The 25,984-nt window shown below is 46.3% G+C and overlaps 1 protein-coding gene across 2 annotated transcripts; it reads left to right on the top strand.

The window, feature by feature from the left end:
• Window positions 1-25,777, top strand: INPP1 (inositol polyphosphate-1-phosphatase). 2 transcript variants are annotated; one of them, XM_032860229.1, is made up of 6 exons: window positions 21-292; window positions 14,745-14,984; window positions 18,137-18,197; window positions 20,788-20,988; window positions 23,001-23,175; window positions 25,139-25,777. In XM_032860229.1, exons 2-6 carry the CDS (start codon window positions 14,781-14,783, stop codon window positions 25,704-25,706), a joined length of 1,209 nt encoding a protein of 402 aa, XP_032716120.1. In that variant the 5' UTR covers window positions 21-292; window positions 14,745-14,780; the 3' UTR covers window positions 25,707-25,777. The 2 variants fall into 2 exon arrangements, with proteins under 2 accessions (XP_032716121.1, XP_032716120.1); XM_032860230.1 differs by lacking the exon at window positions 23,001-23,175 and having other exon boundaries at window positions 1-292; window positions 25,139-25,738.
• Window positions 25,778-25,984: the final 207 nt, after the last annotated feature.

Genomic DNA, 25,984 nt, shown 5'->3' with positions numbered 1-25,984 from the left:
GAGCCCGGGAGCCGAGGGGCGGCCGCCGGCGGATGCTGAGGTCCGCGCGCCGGGGACGACCGGGCACCTCCCCGCGGCGGCCCCGCCGAGCTCCTGCCCCCCGCGCTGAGCCCGCGCCCCCGCCGCCCCGCGCCGCCGCCGCGCTTTCCTGCTCTCCTCGCCCGCCTCTTCCGTCTCCGGAGGGAAGCGCCGCCGCCGCCGCAGCCCGGCGCAGGGCAAGCGCCCTCCTCCTCCCGCGCGCCCCCCGTCCCGCCCGGGTCTGCGGCCCCGCGTCCCGCCGCTGCGGAGGCAGGTGAGTGCGCGGGCGCCGGGCGGCTCCGAGCTTCCCCGCGCGGGCCGACTGGACCCCCGCGCGGCCGCGGGACCCCGGAGACACGGGGGTGGGCGAGGCCAGCAAACGGCTGCGTTTAGACCCGATGGCCCTGAGCGTTTCCCGGGGGGCGGGCGGGGGCGGCCCGGCAGGTGCGGCGCAGCGTCGGGCCCCGCCGCCCTGGGGATGCTCGTGCGGCCGCGGGGCTTCCGGGGGAGGCCGCGCACCCCTCCCCACCCCCGGCGCCGCACCTGCGCGAGGCCGCACCGCCGGGTCAGTCTCCGCAGGGGGAGAGGCGGGCTCGGGACGGGGCTTCCCGGTCGCTGTGGCCGGAACTCGAGGGGACACTCGACGGGGTCTGGCCGGATCGCGGGCGCCGTTCGACACCGAAAGCATGGGGTGGGGGGGAGACCCAGAAACCCAGATTATTTCGTCCGTGCATGAAGAGTGCATGTGCACACTTAGGTGTGCATTTTGGAGGTTTCCGCCTCTAAAGCTAATTTTAAGGCGTCGAATAAGCAGGACTTTGCCCACTGTGCGACCGGAATTGACTTCAAAAGAACGGCGGGTTAAGGCTGCGTGGACAGACCACTCAGGAATCCCACACGTCGAATAAACATTTTTTGGGTCCTTTTCCTGTGATTCCTAACTTTGAAATCAAACAAGTTTAAGGATCTCAGCCCTATAACAGTCTAATGATGAAAATAATCCACTGAACTACTATTCACTGATGCATTAGCTAAGTGACCTCATTTTTCGCTTTAAAAATAGGGAATATAAAGGAAAAAATGAAAGGGAATGGAAGAGTTCATTTCTCAACATGTATTTGAATTCTTATATATTTATTTATTTATTTTAAAAAATATTTTATTTATTTGACAGAGATCACAAGTAGGCAGAGAGGCAGGCAGAGAGAGAGAGAAGAGGAAACAGGCTCCCTGCTGAGCCGAGAGCCCGATGCGGGGCTCGATCCCAGGATCCTGAGACCATGACCTGAGCCTAGGACAGAGGCTTTAACCCACTGAGCCACCCAGGCACCCCTGAATTCTTATTTAGAAGCTACTTTATTTTTAAACTTTTGTGGATTTTTCTACTCCTCCTGAAGTTAGTTCTTGGTCATGAAGAGGATTGCGTAAGGTGCATAAGGTTACACTTTTTGCATAAAATAAGCTACCATTTCTATCCATGCTGTTGGACTAAACCACCACTTGCTTGGAGGTTATGCCTGGACTTGCCATTTGATGTAAAATATCTCATTACAGATTTAAATTATAACTATACTTGTGCTAGTCTAGAAAGAAAATGACACTATTAGACATACAAGGACTCTGAAATGAAAGTTATAAAATTATTCGTTATATATGTACTTCTTTTATTTCTGTCTCTGATAACAATTAGGAAAGGTCTTATTCTACTTCATCTTGTAGGTAAATTGTGTAAAAAATAATTATGTTTTATAAAGTGACTAATAAAAACAAATGTTTTCATTTATTAAAGGTGAGGACAGTACATATGAGAACTTTTTCTAGGTGTGTCTCCTTCATAAATGTCTTTGTTAAAATACTTTTCATCTTGTAGTGAAGCTAATCAAACTCTGTACACCGCTGTTTTTGTTTGGTTTAGAGTTTAGAAACAAGAGCAGAGTTGACAGCATTTTGCTTCCCATCTCTTGTGGTTAGCGTAGTTTCCCAAATTTGCCTAATTTAAAAAATTACTTCAGGTGGTGGACAGCTGGGGGAGGGGGAAATGAAAGTGGTTTAAAAAGATTCCAGGGTTGCAACTTGAGACTTTCTGAATCAGAATCTCTAAGTTTAGGAGATGATACTTCAAATAGGTGAAATGATAAAAAATTTTTAAAAGGCGAGGTTGGAAAGCACAGGTGGGAAATACTGCTGCTGTAATGAAGAGCTGACATAACCCCTTCTCATTCCTGTCCATAAAATGTTCTTAAATGGAAGCTATGGTTTTACTAATATGATGATGTCACCCATTTAGGAAACCTGAAACTTTTATATCATTTTGTAGTTAGGCCTCCTGGTGATTTAACCTTGCAAACATTTTTGCATATTCAGTCTCTTTTATGTAGTATGCAATGTTAATTCAAGTCCTCTAATGTTATAGGAACCTTTTATTAATGGGCTTTTAATGTAGATTCCTGTGACTAGTAAACCACAGCAAAATACTGTGCTTGATCATTTATCTTTCATATAACAGATTTATTTTCTACCCCTTTTGTGCTCCTAACTAGAGAAGACAAGCTCATAAATTTTAGTAACTTATTTAGAGCTTTTATTAAATGACCTAACCCCATCCAAAAAAGAAAAAGAAAGTTTTGGGAGAGCATAAAATATGGTCAGTTTTATATAAAAACAAATTAGCAAAAAATAGAGTATTAAACAACTATAAAAGAATTTGTTAAGATGAGTTACCACAATGGAAAGGGTCAGAGTTTTCTTTCCTTTTCTTCTCTCTCCATTCCTTTTCTTTATTTCTCTTGTTTTCTTTTGAGGGGTGGAGAGGGTTGTTTGCAGGCCTGTTTTTTAATCAAATAAATATTTAAAATCTCCTAACAATTATCCAAGTTTAAATTAATGTAAGTGTTTGCTAACTTTATCAATAGATACTTAAACCTATCCTTTACAGAGCTATGATGGTAGGTTTCCCACAGTGCTAATTAGAGTTAAAACTACTAGCAAAAGAGTTAAATTCAAATGACCAAAGGAAACTGGTCTCTAATACTGCTAAAGGAGAGCCTAATTTAGTTACAGTGATGTCATAATTTTTCATTATCTGTTGCTTTTTAAATAGCATCTCATCTTCCAAATTCTAGAACACTTCTCAGGGTTTTTTTTTTTTTTTTTTTTAGGAATTTGCAAGAATCTCTTCTAATCACAAATAATCCCAGTTTGATCTGGGAATAACAGGTTTGTTTTAAAAATATGGCTGATGGTTGGGGCACCTGGGTTCTTCAGATGGTTGAACGTCTGCCTTGGGCTTAGGTCATGATCTCCAAGTCCTGGGATCAAGTCCCAGGGCTGGCTCCTAGCTCAGTGGGGAGCCTGCTTCTCCCTCTGCTGGTGGGCTCTCTCTCTTTCTCAGAGGGGTAAATAAAATCTTTTAAAAAGATATGGCTGCTGGCTAGCATCATTAGTAAGGGAGATAGAAATAAGGAATCAGATCAAGAAGATAAATATTACCCAGCTTACACAGTTATCCATGGTGCAGGATTAGCAAGAATACAAGAGAATTTAGTAGATTTACATACTGGCTCTACTGATACATTTATGTTTTTTACTATTTTGAACTTTTCAAATAAAAGGACTATATTCTTTTATTAGTTTGTGTTTCTTTAAAAGCAAATGTTACATTCAATATTGGGTATTGATTTATTCAACACTAGTAAATATCTGTTAAAAATCAACTTTGCCTCTACAAAGTGGAAGTAGAATGACACGAGGTATCCTGCTAAACCCAGTTTGCAAAAAATTATATATAACATGACCTATGACCTTTGCTTCCCTAATAATCAGAGAATGTATTTTGGTCATGTTATTTTATCATTACAGTAAAAAAAAAAAAATTAGCCATCTTCCAAAAAGTCTGTAAAGAACTCCTTTGAATCACATTCTCTAACAGTTATAATCTGAAAACTTGCATGAGTAATCCCTTACAGATGAACTTGGGTGGAAGACAATCCTTTTAAACATGTTTATCTCCAATGAAATAGAAATCAGTTGACTAACAAAACTCCCACTGTGTGTCACGAGGAGATGGAAAAAAAATGTGTATCCCGCTCTCAAGGGATTTATAGCCTATTAGAGAATAATGGTTCCCCCAGGGCTGGCTTGGATGGGGGGGTTTAGGCCCTCATAATGTTCATTAACCCTCCGCCCACACCCAAACTATTGCATAGGAATGTAGAATCTCAGTGTTAAAAACCAGCACGATTCCTGTAAAAAATTAACTTCAAAGCAATAGCCTAGTGCCCTTCTTTCAACAATTTTTATGCCCCTCCCCAGCCTCGTTTTTTCCATTCGATCAACAAATATTTATTGTGCCCTCATTAGGTAGATGACAAATGCCAGCAGTTTTTAAAATGTGCATTTTGGGGGGCTTCTGAGTGGCTCAGTCGGTTAAGCATCTGCCTTCAACTCAGGTTGTGACCCCAGGGTTCTGGGATCAAGTCCCGTGTTGGGCTCCTTGCTCAGTGGGGAGTCTGCTTCTCCCTCTGCTTCTGCCCCTCCCCACCCTGCTGGTGCTCTCTCTGCTCTTTCTTTTTTTTTTTTTTTAATTTTTTAAAATTTATTTAATTGAATTAATTAATTTATTTATTTGACAGAGATCGCAAGTAGGCAGAGAGGCAGGCAGAGAGAGAGGAGGAAGCAGGCTCCCCACTGAGCAGAGAGCCTGATGTGGGGCTTGATCCCAGAACCCTGGGATCATGACCTGAACTGAAGGCAGAGGCTTAACCCACTGAGCCACCCAGGTGCCCCTCTCTCTGTTCATTCTTGCATGCACAAGTACTCTCTCTCAAATAAATAAAATAAAAAATAAAATTGCATTTTTCAAACCTATTAATTTTATTTTTTACTCTTTAAAAATTGTAGTAGAATAGATATAACATAAAATTTACTATCTTAGCCATTTTCAAGTGTATGATTCACTGGCATTAAGTACTTTCCCTTTGCTATGCAACCATCACCACTATCCAACTCCAGAAGTTTTTCCTCATCTCAAACTGATACTCTGGACCCATTAAACAGTAACTCCTCACTCTCCTCTTCCCCCAGCCTCACCAACCACCACTCTACTTTCTATCTCTACAAATTTGGCTACTCTGGTTGCCTCACGTAAGTGGAATCATACAATATTTGTGCTTTTGAGTCTGGCTTTTATCACTTAGCATAATGTTTCCAAGGTTCATCCACATTGTAGAATGTACCAGGATTTCATTCCTTCTTAAGGCTGGGTAATATTCCCCAACCTCTTTTATTTGGAAAATAAATATAAAGAACAGGGAAGTTTTGAACTAGAACAGACCATAGAAATCATCTCCTTCAAGCTCTGTGTCCCTCCTTTCCTTTCTTTGTTTATGTTTATAAAAATAAGGAACACAAGTCCCTTTTGGGGGGACTTCAGACACCTGGTTGGTTCAAGGCAAAGCAGAGCCCAAGAACCAGCTTTCTTATGGCCTAAACAAAAGCTCTTCAGCGCAGGAAGCCGAGGCAGACAGTTAAAGGCAAATGTTAAATGAGTTGGTGCCAAAGTTAAGTGTTGCAGGTGTTCAGAAAAAAAGATGAAATTACTGAAAAATGTTACCTTTGAAAGGAAACATTGAGACAGATTTGAAGAGTATGAAGACTAGCTTCTAATCAACAATTACCACAACTATAAATTGTATCCTACTGGAAAAGATTCTTTCTACAAGTCATACATCTGCTGTCTTTTCCTTCTGCCTTGAAATATACATTATACATTACATTTGTATTCTTAAAAATATGTATTCTTCAGTTAAGATAGTTACACTGAATCTGCTATTTTTCATATTCTGTGGGATTTCAGGCTACCTTTGTGACACCACGGTGGTTCTGAACACATCCTTGACCATGTATATACACTCAGCTGAAACTCAGCAGAAAGAAAACGATCTAAATGGATGGAGTTTCTGTTTAGTGAAAATGTTCCAAACTATGGAGAAGAGGCTAAAAAGGGGTCACTATCAGATTTAAAAGAATTTCTGAATGGAATACTTTTTCGTAGTTTTCAAATGAGTTCTGGAAATCTTTGCTACCTCATGCAAGCATCGTGCTGATGTGGAGCACTACTTAGATAGATGGGTTTGCGTTTGCTATTGTTGTTATTCCCAGCATTTAATTTGTGTTACAAAGAAGGCAATATAAGTTGACTCTTTGCTGACCAAGGCCCATCATTCTTGGTTGCAATAGCCATAGGATTCCCTGTTCTACTTCTCAGTAACAAAGGGGACACAGAGCTGACTGGTGCACCTCCTATTTCCTTAAACTGTCAGATAAAAATCAGCTAAGCGATGTTCCCTGTCCTCAATCTAGATCTCCTGAATCAATATATCCTAGGGGAAAGTGTAAATATCTGTGTTTTTTTAAGATTTTTTTTTTTTTTTACTTTTATTTATTTGACACACACAGAGAGAGAGAGACACACAGCAAGAGAGGGAGCACAAGAAGAGGGAGTGGGAGATGGAGAAACAGGCTTCCCGCTGAACAGGGAGCGAGATGTGGGGCTTGACGTGGGGCTCCACCCCAGGACCCTGGGATCATGACCTGAGCTGAAAGCAGATGCTTAACCCCTGAGCCACCCAGGCACCCCTGAATATCTGTATTCTTAACAAGTGTCCCAAGGAGTTTTTGGTCTTCCTGATTTGGAAAACGCTGCTTCAGCACAAGATCCTGTTTGTAAGTTACTAGAACATTGGAAACAGGACATTTTTGTGGTCTCTTGCTGTAAGCAGCACCAGTGAGCAAAAATATGGATCACTGTGGTGCGCTAGCAGCCTTGATAGAGCTACGGTGAGGCGGACTCATCAGCTTAGAAGTAGACTGTATGTCAAGGGCACCTGAAGGTCAGGAAGGAGGGAGGGAGAAATGCGAAGGTTAAGTAGATGGATTTACATATTCCATATTTAAGGCCTTTTCTAACAAAACCAAATTAAACTTACTATTTTGGTCTTTAATCAACTACATTAATCTTGTCGAGATAGGTCACCCTAGATGACAAGAGTCACTTCAGACTCTGAGCGGGCACACAGTGTGCTTCAGGTGACAGTCGTCCAGATACGGCTTCGGTTTGTTTTTGTGAGTGTGTACGGGATACGTGCAGAGTTGTACGTCAGTAAGTGTGGGCCCACATGCCTAGTGGCACCGGGTGACGCTGATAAAAGCCAAGTACAGTGAACAATACTGCGAGGACGAACTCTGTGTTCGCAGAGCTAAGAGCCCACACGTATCAAACACCTCTCACGTATGTGCTAGAGTTATAGGAAACCACACGCACCTTTAAATCTCCAGCCAGGCAGAGCACAGATAAGCAAACCAATGTGCAAGTGTCGGTGAGTTGGGCTAGAGATTGGCCTGCCTCTCTGCTCCCACGGCCCAGGTGCACGAGACGAAGGAAGGTCAGGAAGGGCTCCAGAAGGATCCAGCTGTTGAACAGACTCCTCTCTCTCTCTCGCTCTCGCTCTCTCTTTCCCTCCCTCCACACACATACTTTTAAAAATACTTATCAAATTAGAAATACAGGAAAGTATTCAGGTTCTAAGTGCACAGCTTGATGAATTCACAAAGTCAACCTACTCATGCATCTATCACTTAGAACCAGAATTACCAGTGCCTAAAAGCTGCTTCCTATCCCCCGGTCAATAATTCCTTCTCCTTCTCCAAGGGGAGCCGCCATGGTGACCTCCTACACCATAGGTTAGTTTCACCTATTTTCTTTTTTTTTTTTTTTAAGATTTTATTTATTTATTTGACAGATCACAAGTAGGCAGAGAGGCAGGCAGAGGGGCGGGGTGGGAGGCGGGGAAGCAGGCTCCCCACTGAGCAGAGAGCCCGACTCGGGGCTCGATCCCAGGACCCTGAGATCATGACCTGAACCAAAGGCAGAGGTTTAAACCACTGAGCCACCCAGGTACCCCTCACCTATTTTCAAACTTCAAATAAATTGAATTGGACGGTATAGACGTATTTTGTGGCTGACTTTCGCTTAGCTGTTTCAGTGGGATGCATCGACTTTGTGGCCTATAGCACTAATCCATTCATTCCACCCCTGTCTGGTGTCATGTTACGTGAACATGCCTCACATTATTTCACCTTCTTAGCCATGATTGTTTGCATTATTCTAGTGTTAGGTCATTACAAATCATGCTACTCATAAACATTCTTGTGTTTGTCTTTTAACACATGCAGGAGTTTCTGTTGGATATATGTCTACAGGGAAGATGATTTCCAACACCGACTTCACTAATTTCATTCCCACCCCGGTGTAGGAGTCTCATTGCTCCACATCCTCACCAAAACTCGAGATTTTTAGACTTTACATTTGAGCGATTCCATCGGTTATCCATTGGTACCCTGCTGTGATTTTAAGTTGCATTTTCCTGATCACTAATGAGATAGACTGCCTTCCCGTATGTTTGTTGGTCGTTTGAATATCCTCTCTTATAAAGTTATCTGTTCAAATTTCTTGCCCCTGAACTGATTATGGGAGGGTAAGTTAAACATCAGGCATAGAAGACAGGGGACAGGCGTCATCAGAGGGAGCAGCATTGACAATTAAGAACCTGCCCAGAGCAAAGGTGTAAATGGACAGACAGTGGGAAATCAATTACTAAATGCTAAACTTAGAACCTGTGGATTGATGACAGCAATATGACACAGATCGAAGTAAAATAGCACCAAAAGAGGACAGATGGTCCCACACTGCACAACTTGATGGATCTGAGACATGTTAGACAGTTGAGTACCTGAAGGTTAAACGCGGGTTATCCACTGGAAAGATAATTTCATTTCCAGCGACGTAAAGGTCGTATTGAAATACCTAGTGATGCTTAAGGAATAGTTCCGCTCTGGCCTGGGTAAAGGATAGGCAGCTGCAAGCCCCCGGTGGGGTCAGGAGAGGCGACCTTTAGCGAGTGGCGGGCTAGGCCTCGCTGGCTGCTGGGCTGAGCCCACGGACGCCCCCGGCATCGTGTGGGGGCACTTCTGCCCCCTTTCCCTTCCTCCAGGGCGGCCGCCGCCATCCGCACTCGTCCTCAGAGCAGCACCGAGTATGGGCCAGAGCCCGAGGGGCCAAGTGCGCTTCCCCGGCAATAGCCACGTGCGCTCCACGGGGCCCCGGCCAGCCGCTTGGCGTGTGCCTGCCAGGGACACTCCCGACACCTGCACCCCAGGACAGAGGCCGCCACACACACCTTCTCGTCTGTGCCCGGGTCTCTCCTGGGAGTCCGGCCTTCTCCTCCCACCACACCGTTGTCCCGCAGGCCCGCCACACGGCGGCTTCACACTGTCCCTGCTCCGGGATGAGTGAAACACCGAGTCCCGCTGGGAACGGGGTGGGGGGCGATCCCTGCCGCCCGCGAAGAGGTGGGCTGTGTCCGAGCTGTGGGTTCTCCACGGGAAGAAGTGAGCGTCCTACTTGCTTCCTCCCGAGAGGGCCCGCCGTCCTGTTGAGGGCCCCGTCCACGTCCGCGGCTGTCACTGTGAGCAGAGAAGGGCATCGCCGGCCTCTGGCACATCCGGCCTCTTTGCACAAGAATGGACACACTTGGCCCCGGAATCTCCACAAAATATCCTGACAAAATGCCCCCCGACGGTATTTCGATCCTGCCAAGCGCCCCACAGACAGTCTCCCGTGAGGCCAGAGTAGTCCTTCGGCCTCCGGGAGCCAAGTTTCCAGCCAGACGCTCAGAAACCGAAGCAGTCAGACCTGGCCCACATAAAGGAACCTTATTCTGGGTCATTCAGCGAATTACAAGTAGCTTCCAGCCTTTGGGATTTAATGAACTAGTAAATTTGCAGAAAAGATTTCGGCGACCCACATAAAGTTGCCAGCCTCTTATTTTCTCCGGTAAGGCCTCATGACTGTGGCTTCCGTGAAGTTGTATTGAAAAGCCCTCGCTGTCATTTGTGATCCAGTATCTGCAAAGTTAGAGCTGGGTGCTTTTCCAGAAATACCTTATTCGATCTTCACAATGTTCTGGCTACGAAAGTATCATGTTCATATTACAGAGGAGGAGAGAGGCTCAGAGAGGGTAAGGAAATTACCTGATGCTGCACAGCTAGTTTATGGCCAAGCAAGGCTGGGAGCCCACGTTTGTCTCCAAAAGCCTGTGTCTTTCCCACTCTACTATTTATCACATTGGAAATATGTATGTACCATTCAAATGTCATTTTTTAAAGATTTATTTATTTGAGAGAGAGCAGAAGCTGGGGGGAGAGGGAAAGGGACAAGCAGGTTCTCCGCTAAGCAAGGAGCCCGATGCGGGCTTGATCCCAGCACCCTGAGATCATGACCTAGGCCGAGGGCAGACGCTTAACCGACTGAGCCACCCAGGCGCCCCTCCAATGTGATATTTCTTTCTTTATTTACTTTTAAGATTTTATTTATTTCGGAGAGAGAGAATGAGAGAGAGAAAGCACGGGGAGGGGAGGGTCAGAAGGAGAAGCAGACCCTGCTGAGCAGGGAGTCCCATATGCGACTCGATCCCAGGACTCCAGGATCATGACCCAAGCCGAAGGCAGTCACTTGACAAACGGAGCCACCCAGGCGCCCCTCAAATGTGATTTTAAAAACAGTTCTGTCTTGATGAAATGACAGAATGGTTAGGAATTAAAATTGAGTTTTGTCTGTGTAGAGAGATCTGGGCTTCCAGGAAAAGTCTTAAGAGCATTTTTTGCCCACTTCAATTTATCCAACATTTCTCCAACTGGAGATGAAAAATCCCACAAAAGCTATAGAGACTATTTCTAACTGACGTTGTGATATACTTATGTTAACATACATTTGGTCTGAGATGGTGATGAATGTGACTTCTTTAAACCTGTTCTGATCAGGGGTGCCTGGGTGGCTCAGTCGGTTAAGCGTCTGCCCTTGGCTCAGGTCATGATCCCAGGGTCCTAGGATGGAGCCCCGCACTGGGCTCCCTGCTCAGTGCGGAGCCTCATTCTCCCTCTGCCTGCCACTACTACTGCTTGCGTGTTCTCTCTCTCTCTCTCTGAAAAATAAACTCTTTAAAATAAAAATAAACCTGTTCTGATCAAATATGTTGTCACAAGTAAGGCTTATGAAAGGTTATTTCAGTGTTCACTACATCATTAAAGATTTGGCTATTAAAGCGAATGGCTCCTAGTCGGAAAGACTGACTCACGGAATTAAATTTATTGACCATATAAGTGAGGAAGAGAATCCCACTCCACTTCTGTTTGGCCAGAAAACAAAAGACAAAGGAATAGATTTTGTTGACATTTGCTAAAATTATCAAGGTCTCTCTTTCAGGAGAGGTGTTAGGGAATAAGGTGTAGTCCCCCCAGATTTGTGTGTTGAAGCCGTAACCTCCTGTGCCTCATGATGTGACTGTGTTTGGAGACAGGGCCTTCAAAGAGATGAGTAAGGTTAATGCGGTCATATAGGTGAGTCCTAACCCAATCTGGTGTCTTTTTAAAAAGAGGAAGGGACGCCAGGAATGCTCGTGCACAGAGGAAACGCTGTATGAGGACACGGCCATCTGCACGTAATGGAGAGTGTCTTCCAGAGAAACCAAACCTGCTGACACCTTGCTCTTAGAACTTCAGAACTGTAAGAAAAGTAATTTCTGTTGTTTAGAAGCAGCCCAGTCTGCGGTAGTTATGGCAGTGCGAGCGCACTACTACAGCAGGCACTGGGTTTCGGGCATGAGCCAAGCCAAGGCAGCCAGTCAAGAGAGATGTCAGTAGACTATGATAGATGAGAGTTTATTATCCAGGAAAGACAGTAAACCTCAAGGCTTACCTTGAGGATCAGGGGGAAAAAAGATTTTTTTAGGAAGGAAGTCCATGGTCAAATAGTGATTTTTAATAGTCAAACTAGTGTCTGTTATCAGCTGGGTGTGTTTCTCTACTTTTTTGCTATAAAATGTACCTTATAATAATTTTATGCTTATGATTATTTATCCAATAATGACTCCTTCCCTAACAGCTAAGAATTTATGTAAGAATTTTATTGTCTAGAGTGCGGTGAACAGGGAGGGCTGCCAGTTCCCTAGGACTTGAATCTTTTCCCAGTCACTTCCTAGCTGGGTGACTTGGGGCAAACTACTTAACTCCCTCATCTTGGTTTCGTCATCTGTACAATAGAGATGGGAGAACCCTCCCATAAGGTGGTGTGAAAAGTAAACGACTAATACACATAAAGTGCTGAGAAGGCTCCGCGTACAGGCAGCAGCAGGTGCACGCTGGCTGTTATTTTCACCAGGACCTCTCTCCGCACTCGGATGACAGGTAGTGGAATGGTTCCGCCTCGTGGTTCCACAGGGATGTCTGCCAGCAGGTGCCAGCCCCCGCGGATCTGCCGGCGTGGTGGTAAAGAAAAATGAGCCGGTGGGGCGCCTGGGTGGCTCAGTGGGTTAAGCCTCTGCCTTTGGCTCAGGTCATGATCTCAGGGTCCTGGGATCGAGCCCTGCATCCGGTTCTCTCCTTGTCGGGGGGCCTGCTTCCCCCTCTCTCTCTGCCTGCCTCTCTGCCTGCTTGTGATCCCTCTTTCTGTGTCTAGTGAATAAATAAAATCTTTTAAAAAAAATGAGCTGCCCCGAAGAACAGCAGCTTTTAAATCTCAGTGTTCGACATCATCTAGGAGGCTGACCAAAAGGCAGATTCCCAGGCCCTGTCCCCAGAGATGCTGATGCACCAAGTCGGGATAGAGCCCAGGAATCTGTCCCTTTAGTGAGCCCCTTGATTAATTCTAACGCAGGTGGTTCTCAGATCCACTATTAAGAAATACTCATCAAAAACAATTTCTTCTGGATTCAAAGCTATTAAATTATGGTAAATGTAACTTACTAATCATGAGTCTATAATACATCTCATTAAAAGTATTTGAAATGTTTAAATAAAACTAACTTGGGTCAAAAATGAGTATGTAGGCTTGCTTTTAAAAGTCATCTGAAAATGGGGTGTCCGGATGGCTCAGTTGGTTAAGCATCTGTCTCTTGAGTTTGGCTCAGGTCATGATCTCAGGGTCCTGAGATCGAGCTCTGCGTTGGGCTCAGTGTTCAGCACAGGGTCTGCTCGAGAGTCTTCTCTGCCTCCTCCCTCCAGCACGCTCTCGTTTTCTCTCTCTCCCTCTCTCTCAAAAATAGATAAATCTTTTTTTAAAAAATAATCTGAAAGACAGTTTCTGCAAATGTTAGTAAGAGTTACGGATAAACCTGAAGAAATCGAGCATTGAATGCAGACCTCAGTTTCTTCACGACAACTTGAGTCACCCCGGTTGTCTCAGCCTGGCAGCCCCCTCAGGGTTATGGTCTTAAGGAACTGAGTTGAGGACAGGTGGGGAGAGAGATGTGAAAGCAGCTTACAGAGAAGCAGGGAGAAGCAGGTTTGGTTCCTCTGGAGGAAATGGTTCATTCGGCCAGAAAGTAGCAGGTTATTGTGCGAGTTAGTCAGAAGCTTTGCATGCAGATAGTGATAGCCGTGAGAGGTATTTTTAGGGAGCCAGGACCCTGAGGAAAAATAGCGCTGGACTCTCTATGATGCTGGAGAAATCTTCGCCGTACAGTAGCCCCGTGTGCCTAATAGTAAAGGAGGATGTCTTGTTTTTATTCACTTTCCTTTACTTACTGTTGAAGCTGAATATGTTTTCTCATGGTGGTTAACCCGTAATCTTAAGAAAACAGCATTTGGGGGGCAAACTTCAGACAAAGCAGTGTGACCATTCACAATTAACTCCTAGCGTCCATTAAGGGGATTTTTTATTATATTTATTTATTTATTTAAGAAGGAGAGTGTTAAGAGAATAGAATAGAGAGCCTGGGCTTGTGTGTAGGACTGACTCGGAGCCGTGCCGTTCAGTCTTGTGTAACGCCGCAGAAGTTACCCAATCTCTCCAGGCTTTGCTTTCGTGACCGTAAAACCGGGCTGACGCCTTCACAGTCGTTCTCACAATGACCGCGCGTGCTAGGCCTGTGCAAGCTTTCGATCAAGTGCGGCTGCTACTGAAAGATTGGAAGGTCTCTCTCCTAATTACGCACCAGCAATGTCGAGGTGGGACAGCGCGCCTCTGAGAAGCCAGGACTGTTCAAGTCCCCGAGAGCCGCCTGCTTTCATTCATTCTTTCAACTTCTGTAGCTCCGCAGAGAGGGACTTTGCGTCTCTGCTTCAGAAGGAGGCGGCCGGGCGGCGGGTTGGCTGCTAGCCCAGGAGCGGCCCCGGGTCTGACAGGGCCCGGCAGTGCTTGCTGGCCTGGTGCTTAGTGGGTTAGCAGGTCGGCCCCGGGCTGACCGGCTAAATCCCCCTGCACTTCTCTCGTCTTCCCCAGAAGGACAGAAAGTGCCCCTGCAAGTGCCGCGAGGCGTGTGGTCATTCTGAGGTCATCCAGGACCTGGGTTTCCCTTTTAGCCTCGTGCTCGTGTCCACCTGCCTCTCAGTGTGGGGGTGTCTCGTGTCGGGTCCCCAAGACTCTGCTTCACTGAGAATTCGGTTCTTTGCACCACGGATTTTGGAGACTAAACGTACTTTTGGAAGCTTGTAAACAGTGAGTTTCGAATGTCGAGCGCTACCTGGTCTTCCCAGCGAGGCGGCGACTCTGACACGCGCGGGCTGTTCGGCCGCCGACCGGGTGACCGCCACACGGGTGCTCCAGCGGTGCCAGCGCACCCTGGCGTCCCGCCCTGAACCGCTTTCTCCTTCGCCTTCTCGCACTTTCCCAGCCAACGGCCCGGAGGGCAGCCGCCGCGAGGTCGGAAATGTCCGCGGTCCTGCGGGAGCTGCTGCGGGTCTCCGAGAAGGCAGCGGACATCGCCCGGGCGTGCCGGCAGCAGGAAGCCCTGTTCCAGCTGCTGATCGAGGAAAAGAAGGGGGGAGAGAAGAACAGGAAGTTTGCAGTTGACTTCAAGACGCTGGCGGACGTGCTGGTACAGGAAGTCATCAAACGGAGTGTGGAGAACAAGGTAAGGAAGGTCACAGCCAAGGTGATTGCAAGTTATTTGCCTTGTGATTTTTTTCACTAGAATAGCATGATCTCTCTCTCTCTCTCTCTCTTTTTTAAGATTTTTTAAGATTTTATTTATTTATTTGACAGAGATCACAAGTAGGCAGAGAGGCAGGCAGAGAGAGAGGGAAGCAGAGAGCCCGATGTGCAGCTCGATCCCAGGACCCTGAGATCATGACGTGGGCCGAAGGCAGAGGCTTAACCCACTGAGCCACCCGGGTGCCCTGCATACTCTCTCTTCTTCCCTTCCCACCTCAGAATACTAGCACCTAGGATTCTAATAAACAACTTGGGTTCCCTCCCGCCCTGTTTTGACTACAAAATTACTAAAAATGTTCACTGCAGAAGAAATTAAAAATACAGAAAAGCAAATACGGAGAAAAAAATTACCGTTCTGACAGCTGAAGAGAAACATTTGGATATGGAGCTTTTATTTATTAATGAGTTTCTTTTTAATAAATAATACACATTCTTCAGAAAATAAGCAAAAATAAGAATCCTTAATCCTACACCTAGAGAAAACCACAGCTATGTTTTACTAAATATTGTAAGGACATTTTCCTTCTATGCTTATTTGTGTACATGGTACATAGAATTTGTCTCAGCAGAAATGGGAACATTTATTGACTTCTTTTTTTTAACTTGACATATCATGTTCCACCTTCTTCTTTTTTTTTTTTAAAGATTTTTATTTATTTATTTATTTGACAGAAATACAGCGAGAGAGGGAACACAAGCAGAGGGAGTGGGAGAGGGAGAAGCAGGCCTCTTGCAGAGCAGGGAGCCCAATTCGGGGCTTGATCCCAGGACCCTGGGATCATGACCTGAACAGAAGGCAGATGCTTAATGACTGAGCCACCAGGCACCCATCATGTCCCACCTTCTGATATAAACTTTTATCTAATGGTTGCCTCCGTTATAAGCTGGTACAGTCCTGAAGACTGAAAATCCCCTTTTATTCTAATAGAAAATCATTCTTTATAACTAACAATGATTGTGATTCAAGGTATCTTAAGCTGACCGGGAAAAGAAACTACTCATAAGTAGTAATAACAAGTAATAACACCAGCAGATACTTATGAGTCCTTACTATGTGTCAGGCCCTTCTAAGGGCTTTAAATATATTGATTTATTTAACAATTCTAATAATTTTATGAGGTAAGAATTATTATTCCAATGTAATGGATGAGAAAAGGGAAGCACAGAGATGTTAAGTAACTTGCCCAAGGTTGCACAGCAAGTGAATGGCAGGAACAACTTTTGAACACAGGCTGACTGGCTCCAGAGTTTGCACTCTTTGCGATACTATGTTGCCTTTATATGATAATCTAATAATTACACATTTTTTAAGATTTGGGAGGATAGAACTTTATGGCAAAAAACACTACAACATATTGGAATAGCTTCTATTGAAATTCTCAAAATATTGGGAATCATACGGAATCATTTAAGTGAATTATTGACCATGGGCAGGAAGAGATAATAAATGGTCCCTTGAAATCTCTACAAACTATGCTTTGTCATGCCCTGTAGTATCTAGCTCCAAAAAACAAAGTAAATTTATTTTTGTTACTTATCAAGGTAGTCGGGTACCAGGGATGGTTGAGCACTTGAATTAGAAACTGATCATTAACTTGTATTAGTTAATATTTGCCCCAAAGCCCTGTGACAAGCTCAGCACTTGTTCAATCCTAAAGTATATGCCAGGACCTGTGAACAAAGAAACGATGTTCACTTTCGGCTCACTAAGACCTCTCTGTTTCATGACCCTTCTATCCTGTAACCTCAGAAGCAGGTCCTTAAGGCTTGGGAGTGGAGCCGCAGCCCCTGCTGAATGGGCTCATTGGCAGCCGCTGGTGACGCGCACTGTTCTTCAGAAGAGGGAAAAACAACAAGTTATTGTGGGCACTGTTAAAATTATTGGCCACCTGCAAATGACTGAGTTCAAATATTTGAAGCATTTCCTTGCTTTTGTTCCCTGAGAACATCACACATATCATAATTCAGCACACAGTCGGAGAAAAATTCTCTTTACTACAGAGAGGATCAGAAGCAAAATAGGTTTGAAAGCTTCCTGGTTATACAGACGTGAGTGAAGTTTCTTACTTAGCTCCATTTTTTTTTTCATTCTATGTTGATGCATTAATTATCAAAGTCTTTCCCTTCTGTTTTTGCTATAGTGCCTTCCTTGCTGATGTCCAATGACACCTCCCACAGGTGTAGAGAACACGTGAAAATTAAAGCAAATGCTAATGTTATCCTCTAAACTTAGTTAGCAATCATCTTAAGTACTTGGGCAATGCTATTAATGCACATAAGTAGGGCTGTTGAAGAGCAGCTGTTAAAATACCTCCTTTTTTTTTAAGAATTTATTTATTTGACAGAGAGTGAGAGAAGGAGAGAGAGCACAAGTGGGGGGAGCAGCAGAGGGAGAGGGGGAAGCAGGCTCCCCACTGAGCAGAGAGCCCGATGCGGGACTCGATCCCAGGATCCTGAGATCATGACCTGAGTCGAAGGCAGAGGCTTAACCCACTGAGCCACCCAGGTGCCCCAAAATACCTCCTTTGTAAATACACTAGTTCTGTGGCCCTGAGAGGGAAGGATGAAGTGTCCAAGATCCGGCAAACCCGGAAGCAGATGTCTGCCATGATGGGGACTTCCTGGAGGGGTGGGGGAGCAGGAAAATGTTAGGAAATTAAGTACTGAACCACACTGACTTCACTATACTTGGATTGATGTCTGGAATTGTAAATTTTTTTTTAAAGATTTTATTTATTCATCTGAGACAGAGAGAGCATGAGCAAGGGGAGAGGCAGAGGGAGAGGGAGAAGCAGGCTCCCTGCTGGGCCAGGAGCCCCACATGGGGATCAATCCCAGGACCCCAGGATCATGACCTGAGCCAGAGACAGACGCTTAACCATCTGAGCCACCTGGGTGCTCACATTGTAAATTTCTGAATTTCAGATCAAGTTGTGCTACTTGATTTGAAGCATAAAGTGAGAATATGGTCAGAATTGAACACGTATGTGGGATTTGAGGGCGTTTTCTGTCTGTTTTTGTTTTGTCTTTGTTTTGTTTTTTGGTTTCTTTATCATACTCTGAATCATTCAGTTTCCAGGCTTGGGAAAAAAAGTTTTGGGAGAAGAATCGAATGAGTTCACTAATGATTTGGGTAAGTAGAAGAATTTGAATGTATTTTTATAACTTAATTATCATATGGTATTCTAATTTTCAGCAACATCATGAAATAAATGAATGGGAGCCTTTCATGTAAATAACATATTTGAATGTTAAGCTTCTTTCAGCACCTCAAAATATCATGCCTTTTAAGTTAGAGAGAGGTAGTATCTTGGGATTATTGAGCAAGTCCATATGTTTTCTTTTAGATATAAATCTGTAGCTCTTTTTTTTTTTAAGATTCTTATTTATTTATTTTGACAGACAGAGATCACAAGTATGCAGAGAGGCAGGCAGAGAGAGGGTGAAGCAGGCTCCCCGCTGAGCAGAGAGCCCGACATGGAGCTCGATTCCAGAACCCTGGGATCATGACCTGAGCCAAAGGCAGAGGCTTTAACCCACTGAGCCTCCCAGGCACCCTAAATCTGTAGCTCTTAAGATAATATATGACCATATTTGGAGAAGTTCATGGCCCTTTGAAAATCTAACCGAAGGTACAGATGCTCTCAGGAAGGTGCACACATGGACCATTTTAGGCACAAATTTTAAGCCCATTCATGGACCTTGTGGGGAGTCCACAGACCGCGTGCACCTGAGAATCGAGAGAGGCCCAATCTTTGAAATACTGTGTGTTCTTGAGCAAAGAAAATTTGTTCACCTCATCAGTTCTCTGGTCTCAGAACCTCTGTAAAAGGAGTTGAGTTAAACAAAAGGTTCCTTTTAGCACCAAATTTTAACTCTTCTTTGATTAGTTTCCTGTGGGCCAGATTCTCCATTGATGTATCTCCCCATTTTCTGGATGGCAGAGAGACAAACATCAAAATCTCTGATCCTTTATAGCAAAACAAATTATTTTAAGTTTGCCTGGCTGTTTTGTTTGATTAATGGTAGAAGATTAAAATAGTGAACTTTATCATTGATCATGTGACCCATAGTCAAACAGCTGCAGGCACAGTTGCAAAGGAAAAAACTAATTTCTGGATTAACGCTGGAAGATTGTCTCCTTCATGGCTATGTATTGAGATGCAGTCAGTTCTGTGACACTCAGAGAAATCTCATTGAGATTTCTGTTCTTAAGGATAAAAAAAATCTGTGACTAATAAGAAATAGGATAAAAAAGGATTAAAAAAACATCTGTGACTAACTAATAAGAAATCCAATGCTTGAAATCCTGTGTTCGGCTACCTCAAAACCAGTTATTTTATTCTTTCATTTATCTAGAATTATAGGGACAAAAAGTCATTCCACATGCACGTTCCTGAGAACCTGAGGGGAGAAGGGGTCAGCATGCCGGGGGCAGAGAAGTAGGAGCATGGTGGGGGGAGGCGAGTGCAGGCCGGAGCCGAGCGTGGACGTTTGCAGAAGGAGTTTGCATTTTGCAAACGTGGTGGGAATTCAGTGGAGAATTGGAAGCAAAAGGAGTGATGTGAGAGGATTTTCTCCTTGGATTGATCCTGGGGCTTTACCTGAGCCCCGAGTCCCGGCTTGGTTACGTGGCAGTGATTAGCCTTGACATTCCCCGACTTCAGCAGTTTAATGTGATTTGAATTTAACTTCACTAAATGCAGTGGAAGGTTTCCTGCTGATTCAGAGGCATCTCTGTGATAGATTCTTACTGTGCTTCCCACCCGGACTGAGCACCCGAGTCCCCCGGGGTCGTCTGCACTCAGCTGTGGGAAGGAGCCTGAGGTCCTGAGTGTCTGACAAGCTCTCGGGGATGAAGGCGACACGGCTAGTCCTCAAACTGGCCGGGGTAGCTGGGAGTTCTCACCTACTTAGCACAGGAGTGCCATGTCTTCTGCGTCTTCTAAGTTTATCTTCATCACTGCCGTCACTTTCTGTGGCTGTTCATTTGCCTGTTTTTCCAGCCTCTTCCATCACTTTTGGTCGGAGCTGGAAACCAAAGTAACCCAGGGTGTAAGAAGCATGTTTAAGAGGGGCTGATCGGGTAACTTGTGTCACCGGGAGCCAGAAGCATCCGTCCCGATTCCCAGTGGGGCTCACAGAGGAGAGGTAGTCCGGCGTGTCCTGTCCTGTCACACAGTTTGCCACATGTGACGACGAGCTGCGCTCAGCTACTGTACTCTACTGAGCGGAAACAGTTTTTAGATAAAAGCAGTATCCTGGAGGGAGGCAGAAGCACTTGTAGTGCTGATAAAAGCTCTTCCTTCCCATAATACATCCATCCATTAACAGGCTGACCGATAGATATTAAGAAGCAAAAGGCAAAAAACATAAATATCACCAAGGACTCAGGGTTCAGGGGTTCTTAAGTGGTTCACCAGCCCCTTAGATTGGATACAGAATTGTGTGCGTGTGCCCACGGGGACATTTTTCTGGGAAGACAATGTTTTTGATGCTGGGAACCCATCCCTCACTTCATATTAGGTATTTGCATGACTTGTGGGCGGTCGTGACCTTGGCAGCCCCCGGGGTGACTCTGGCAGTCAGCTGGGTTAGGACCACGTGTGTGAACGTGTCGCCCTCATCTGATCTGAGTGCATGGCCTCTGCCCCTCCCCATCCCTGTCGTTCTCCTCCCTGGAAACTCTGGAAATGTGGCAGCTCAGTTTGTCTTCACTCTAGGGGAGAAGATCATCGTGAGGCTGTGTCCGACGGAGGAGGGGACAGCCGAGCTCCTCAGCAGGGTCCTTGGCGGCAACAAGTCGGCGTCTGAAGCATTAGCCAGGGTTGTTCATCAGGACGTCACCTTTGGCGACCCGGCTCTGGACGCGGTGGAGGTCGACATTCCGCAGGACACCCTGGGGATCTGGGTGGACCCCATAGGTAAGCCGCGGGGGGCACTCGCTTTCATGTGTCCTCAGCGGTACCTTGGTCGGGGGAGGCTTGGAAAAATGAGAACGGAGCATGGGACCAAACTGTCCCCGCAGTCTGTGATGTTTTAAGGCTGGGAAATGAACAGTGAGGAGTTGAGGCATGTGTGTGACGTGCTGTTGCTCATGCAGGTGCGTTTGTGACGTCTCGGGAGCGGGTGTGTATCTGTGTGTGTCTGGGGGGTGCACACTCGCACACTCGCACACTCGTGCACCAATAATGTGGAGTTAATTCCTCTTCGGGAGGCTGGGGGGCCAGGCCAGCAGGACAGCAGAGTGACCGAGCCGTCCCAGTCACCGGCGAGCACACCTGCCGGTTCAAGAACGCTCCGCTCCACAGACCGGTCCCACGTGCGCACACGGTCCAGATCATCAGGGCTTTAAAGAGCCACCCAAATCCCGGGTTTAAGCGAAACCTCCCAGTTTTTAACCACTGACTGCTGACTCGGTCCAACAAGCAAGCAGTCAGAAGCACCGTGCAGACGAAGCAAAGCGCGGCAAATGGGATACGGTCCCTTCGTGAGCCTCGCAGTCTCCACCATCGCCGTCTGGGTCATGGTGGTGCTAGAGCCCCACTCCGCGCTCCGTGCTGCAATCCCGCACGTCTGCTTCAGTGCTGCTGTGTGTGCGGCCCCGGCTGTCGGCGGTGGAAACTCTCCTTCTTTTCATTCCCACTTGCCTGGCGTCTCCCACCCACCACGACTGGGGCCACTCCCAGGCAAATGCCCATCGTCCCGTCGTGCAGGTGCGCTAGTGCCACATCCGAAAGGTGCCTTTAATCATCAGGAGTTGTAGCATGTTCATCAGTGGATTCCATAGGCAGACTGAAAATCCATCCCAAAATCGTTTCTCACTTAATGGTAAATTACCATGAGTTGAGGTTTCTGAGGGACGGGTCTCCCATTTCTTGGTTCTCGCCTGAGTTGATTCTGTTAGCCAGCTATGTGGATTTTTCTGCAACCCACACCCTTCACCAGCTGTGAACTCACCAGTTGTTGGCAGTCAGCTGCTGGCATGTGTGTCTTTTAAGGAGAAACCTAGTTCCTTGGCTTTTCTTCAAGGAGCACCATCCGTTTCTTCCGTTTGTGCCACCATCACTGTCTCTCTCCTTCTTCTTTGAGGGACCAAAAAAACCCCATAAAAGTAAAAAATAAGGTAATCCCACCCCTGAGAGCTTTCTGGAAGGAGATTTTCCCATCCACCCATATTATACTTTGCCCTCTGGTTGGTAAGAGCTCTAAGGAATCCCACCAGTTATCCTGAGTCATTAGCTTTTAAGTGCTTTTGACCTGTGAGGATTATTTGAGTGCTTATCATAGACAAGGTGCTGGGTTAGACACCACAGGTGTCTAATGTCCTCTCCCTTTAGGACACAGCACGTCCTCTCCCTTTAGGACTTCCCGTAGGGCTGGGGAAAATGGAACTCAAGCATCTTAAACATGAAGCACAAGAGGTCAGAGAACAAGTCAATACAAGTGACACCCAAAGGTAACACGTGATTGATAACTCTCAGTCTGTTCAGCTGCTGTAACAAAATACCGCAGACTAGGTGGCTCAGAAACAACAGAAACTTCTTTCTCAAAGTTCTGAAGGCTGGCAAGTCCAAGATCAAGGTGCTAGTGTGGTAAGACGAGGACCCTCTTTCTGCTTCGTAGCCTGTAGCTTCTCGCCATGTCCTTGCATAGCACAAGGGATGAAGGATGTCCCTAGAGCCTCCTTCATAATGCAGTAATCGCATGACTAAGGGTTCCACCCTTCTGCCTTAAGTACTCCCCAAAGGCCTCACTGACTAATCCTATCCTCTTTGAGGGGTTAGAATTTTGGGAGGACACATTCAGACCACAGCCATCACCAAATAAGTGGGAAGAAAGAAATTATACAGGACAGAGTTTATGGATGTATCCATCATTATTTTTGAAATAATCACTGCCTGAATTCAAACAAATCTGCTTCATTTTTTTTCAGATTCCACTTACCAGTACATAAAAGGTTCTGCGGACATTAAATCCAACCAAGGAATCTTCCCCAGTGGACTTCAGTGTGTCACCATTTTAATTGGTGTCTATGACCTACACACAGGGGTGCCCCTAATGGGAGTCATCAACCAACCTTTTGTGTCACAAGACCTAAACACCCTCAGGTAAAAGAGGAGTATTTCCGGTATATTGTAGTTTGGGGAAGTCACCCCCTCAGCTTTGCATATTTTAGTCGGGATGGTCCCTTGACATGACATTACCATGACTTGGTACTCTGAGGTGCTCCTACTAAAGTCTGCAGGTTTGAATTAAAATTCTTTTTCTTTTCAGTCTCGGGTTAAATATAATTTTGGTGGGGGCTAGGCACAGGCTGACAAACTTTTAAAAGAAAGTCCATCTTGGAGAAAGCTTAGTTTGGCCTTTGGAATATAGCAATCCTGTTCCCTGTTTTCTAGAATCCATTCGAAACCAGATTGCTAGAACAGTGGTAACAGTCTTCTACTACATTTGAAACAAGGTAGATGCTATCCCTATACAGCCAAGTCAAACATTTAGGCAATTTTAGAAGAAATTCAAAACAAATATGAAAAGTATCCAATCAAAAGGTGAGTAGGTATGGCCAGGATTGGACCCTGACCATGGGGCACCCTCCCTACAAATCCTGCCTCTCCCCGCTCCCCTTTGCACGGATTCTGGCCCAGATCCTGGAGGTGGCCAGGCTGTCTGTGCCACTGCTCCACGGCCTGTACGTGGGTAGACCCAGCACGTGGCACAGTCCAGATGGAAGTAAGCGGCTTTTCTCCTGTGGTTTCCGTTTTGAAATGGCCCTATTTTTCCATGTCTGTATGACTACACATTTTTACTGAACTTTGACTTGCTTCATGCCACTAAGATTTATTCTTTTTTTTTTTTAAGATTTTATGTATTTATTTGACAGAGAGAGAGATCACAAGGAGGCAGAGAGGCAGGCAGAGAGAGTGGGGAAAGCAGGCTCCCCGCTAAGCAGAGAGCCCGATGTAGGGCTCAATCCCAGGACCCTGAGATCATGACCTGAGCCGAAGGCAGAGGCTTACCCCACTGAGCCACCCAGGCCCCCAGATTTATTCTTTAATGAACATAAACTACACCTCTGCAATCTTGACTTTTTCTTCCCCTCTACCCTGCCTTTTAAACTGAAAACGTGTCTCTGGTATCTTTAAAGGGTTATTAAGAATTAAAAAGATCTGGGACTGGAGGCAGACATACCCATGGCCTAGAAATGGCTGGCACAGTAGTCAGTGGTGCTAATTCTGGAGTGAGGGTTTCTGGATTTCTGTGCAGAGCCCAGCACTGACTAACGCACTTACAGCTCTGTTCCCTGAGGCCTGCTCCATTCTCTGTAAACAGCGTAATGACCAACATGCTACAATAAGTTAAACACGGAGACAGAAGTGCTGTTGGTGGTGGCGTGGCCACAGAGCATGAGTCCCTCTTTCTTGGTGTTAAAGCCAAAGCGGGGCGGGTGACTGAGACTCTGAGAAAGGCTCAGCAAATGAAGAAAAACTGGTAAGGATGTAAAAGATTTGCAGGTTGAAAAGAGAGATGGTTGATCTGCTCATTTTGTTCCCAATTTAACTTTAAATGCCAAAAGTGGTGAATGAAATTCTGCTGTGTTCCTGGAGGCCAGACATCCCAGAGATATTTTCCCATTGCCTGAGATCACATCTCAAGCCTGCAGCAAGGGCGCGTGCATGGCTCAGCTGAGGAAGTGTCCGCCTGCGGCTCAGGTCAGGATCTCAGGCGCCTGTGAAGGAGCCTGAGCACCCCCCCAACCTCACATCATGCTCCCTCTCTCTCTGCCCTTCTCCCCTGTTCTTGCTTGCTCTCTCACACTCTTGCTCTCTCAAAAACATAAGTAAAATCTGAAAAACAAACCCCCCAGCATTCCTGATCTGCAGTGACCCAGCAGCCAGAAGCATAAGAAGTACTTTTACAGACCAATGAGCTACTTGCTCTCTGCTTCTAGGCTTCGGGGCACGGAGACTCACTGCGTTATGTATTTTCATGTCATTAAGTTGGAAAACAACGTGAGTAATACAAACAAGTGTGACAGGCTTCCTCTCCCAACTGAAAAGCTGTCTTCCGCAGGTGGAAAGGACAGTACTACTGGGGCCTTTCTTACGAGGGGACCAACATCCATTCGCTTCAGCTTCCCGACCCCAAAAGAAAGAGTAGTGACACTCAGAGCCGAGGGACCGAAGACACCAGCTCCGAGGGCGAATGCCCCCACGGGCTTTCAGCTGTCATCAGCACGAGTGAGAAGGACACCGTCAGAGCCGCCTTGGCACGTGTGTGTGGCGAGCGCGTGTTCCCGGCGGCCGGGGCTGGCTACAAGAGCCTCTGTGTTGTCCAAGGTCTTGCTGACGTTTATATCTTTTCGGACGACACCACGTTCAAGTGGGACTCGTGCGCCGCTCACGCCATCCTGCGGGCCATGGGCGGGGGGATGGTGGATTTCAGCCGGTGCCTGCGGGCACCATCCGGGCCGGCGCGCGAGTGGCCGCAGCTGGTGTACCACGCGGGAGACGAAGGTGCGGCCGGCGTGGATCGCTGGGCCAACAAGGGCGGACTGGTGGCCTACAGGTCCCAGAAGCAGCTGGAGACGTTCCTGAGCCTCCTCATCCCCAACCTCGCCCCTGCGGATGCGTGCACGTAGGGAACTCTGTCCTCGTGCGATTCAGAACCCACCCATGAAGCAGTTTCCCGCGTCTCGTACCCTCGGAGATACCTTCGACCTATTGATTGTCAGGCTTCTCCCCCTCTTCTGAGGAGTATTTTCCCATTATGTGGCCGTAGGATGTTTGTTTCAGTGAATGACCCGTGTCTGTGCGGCAGCTACACAGCTGGACGAGCTTTCAGCCGCGGGTGTTGTGCCATTCGTGTCGTCTGAAACACTTCAATAAAAACCCAAGAGAAGAATTCCGTCTGCCTTAG

Source organism: Lontra canadensis, unplaced genomic scaffold (genome assembly GCF_010015895.1).
Source record: "Lontra canadensis isolate GAN:19392208 unplaced genomic scaffold, GSC_riverotter_1.0 scaffold18, whole genome shotgun sequence".
Lineage (NCBI taxonomy): Eukaryota > Metazoa > Chordata > Mammalia > Carnivora > Mustelidae > Lontra > Lontra canadensis.
This window is presented reverse-complemented; position numbering and strand designations above follow the sequence as displayed.

Coding starts and splice junctions, on each gene's coding strand:
- INPP1 (XM_032860229.1), top strand. CDS start 14,781: ATGTCCGCGGTCCTGCGGGAGCTGCTGCGGGTCTCCGAGAAGGCAGCG. Junction 20,989..23,000: donor GATCTGGGTGGACCCCATAG/GTAAGCCGCGGG, acceptor ATTTTTTTTCAG/ATTCCACTTACCAGTACATA. Junction 23,176..25,138: donor CAAGACCTAAACACCCTCAG/GTAAAAGAGGAG, acceptor TGTCTTCCGCAG/GTGGAAAGGACAGTACTACT.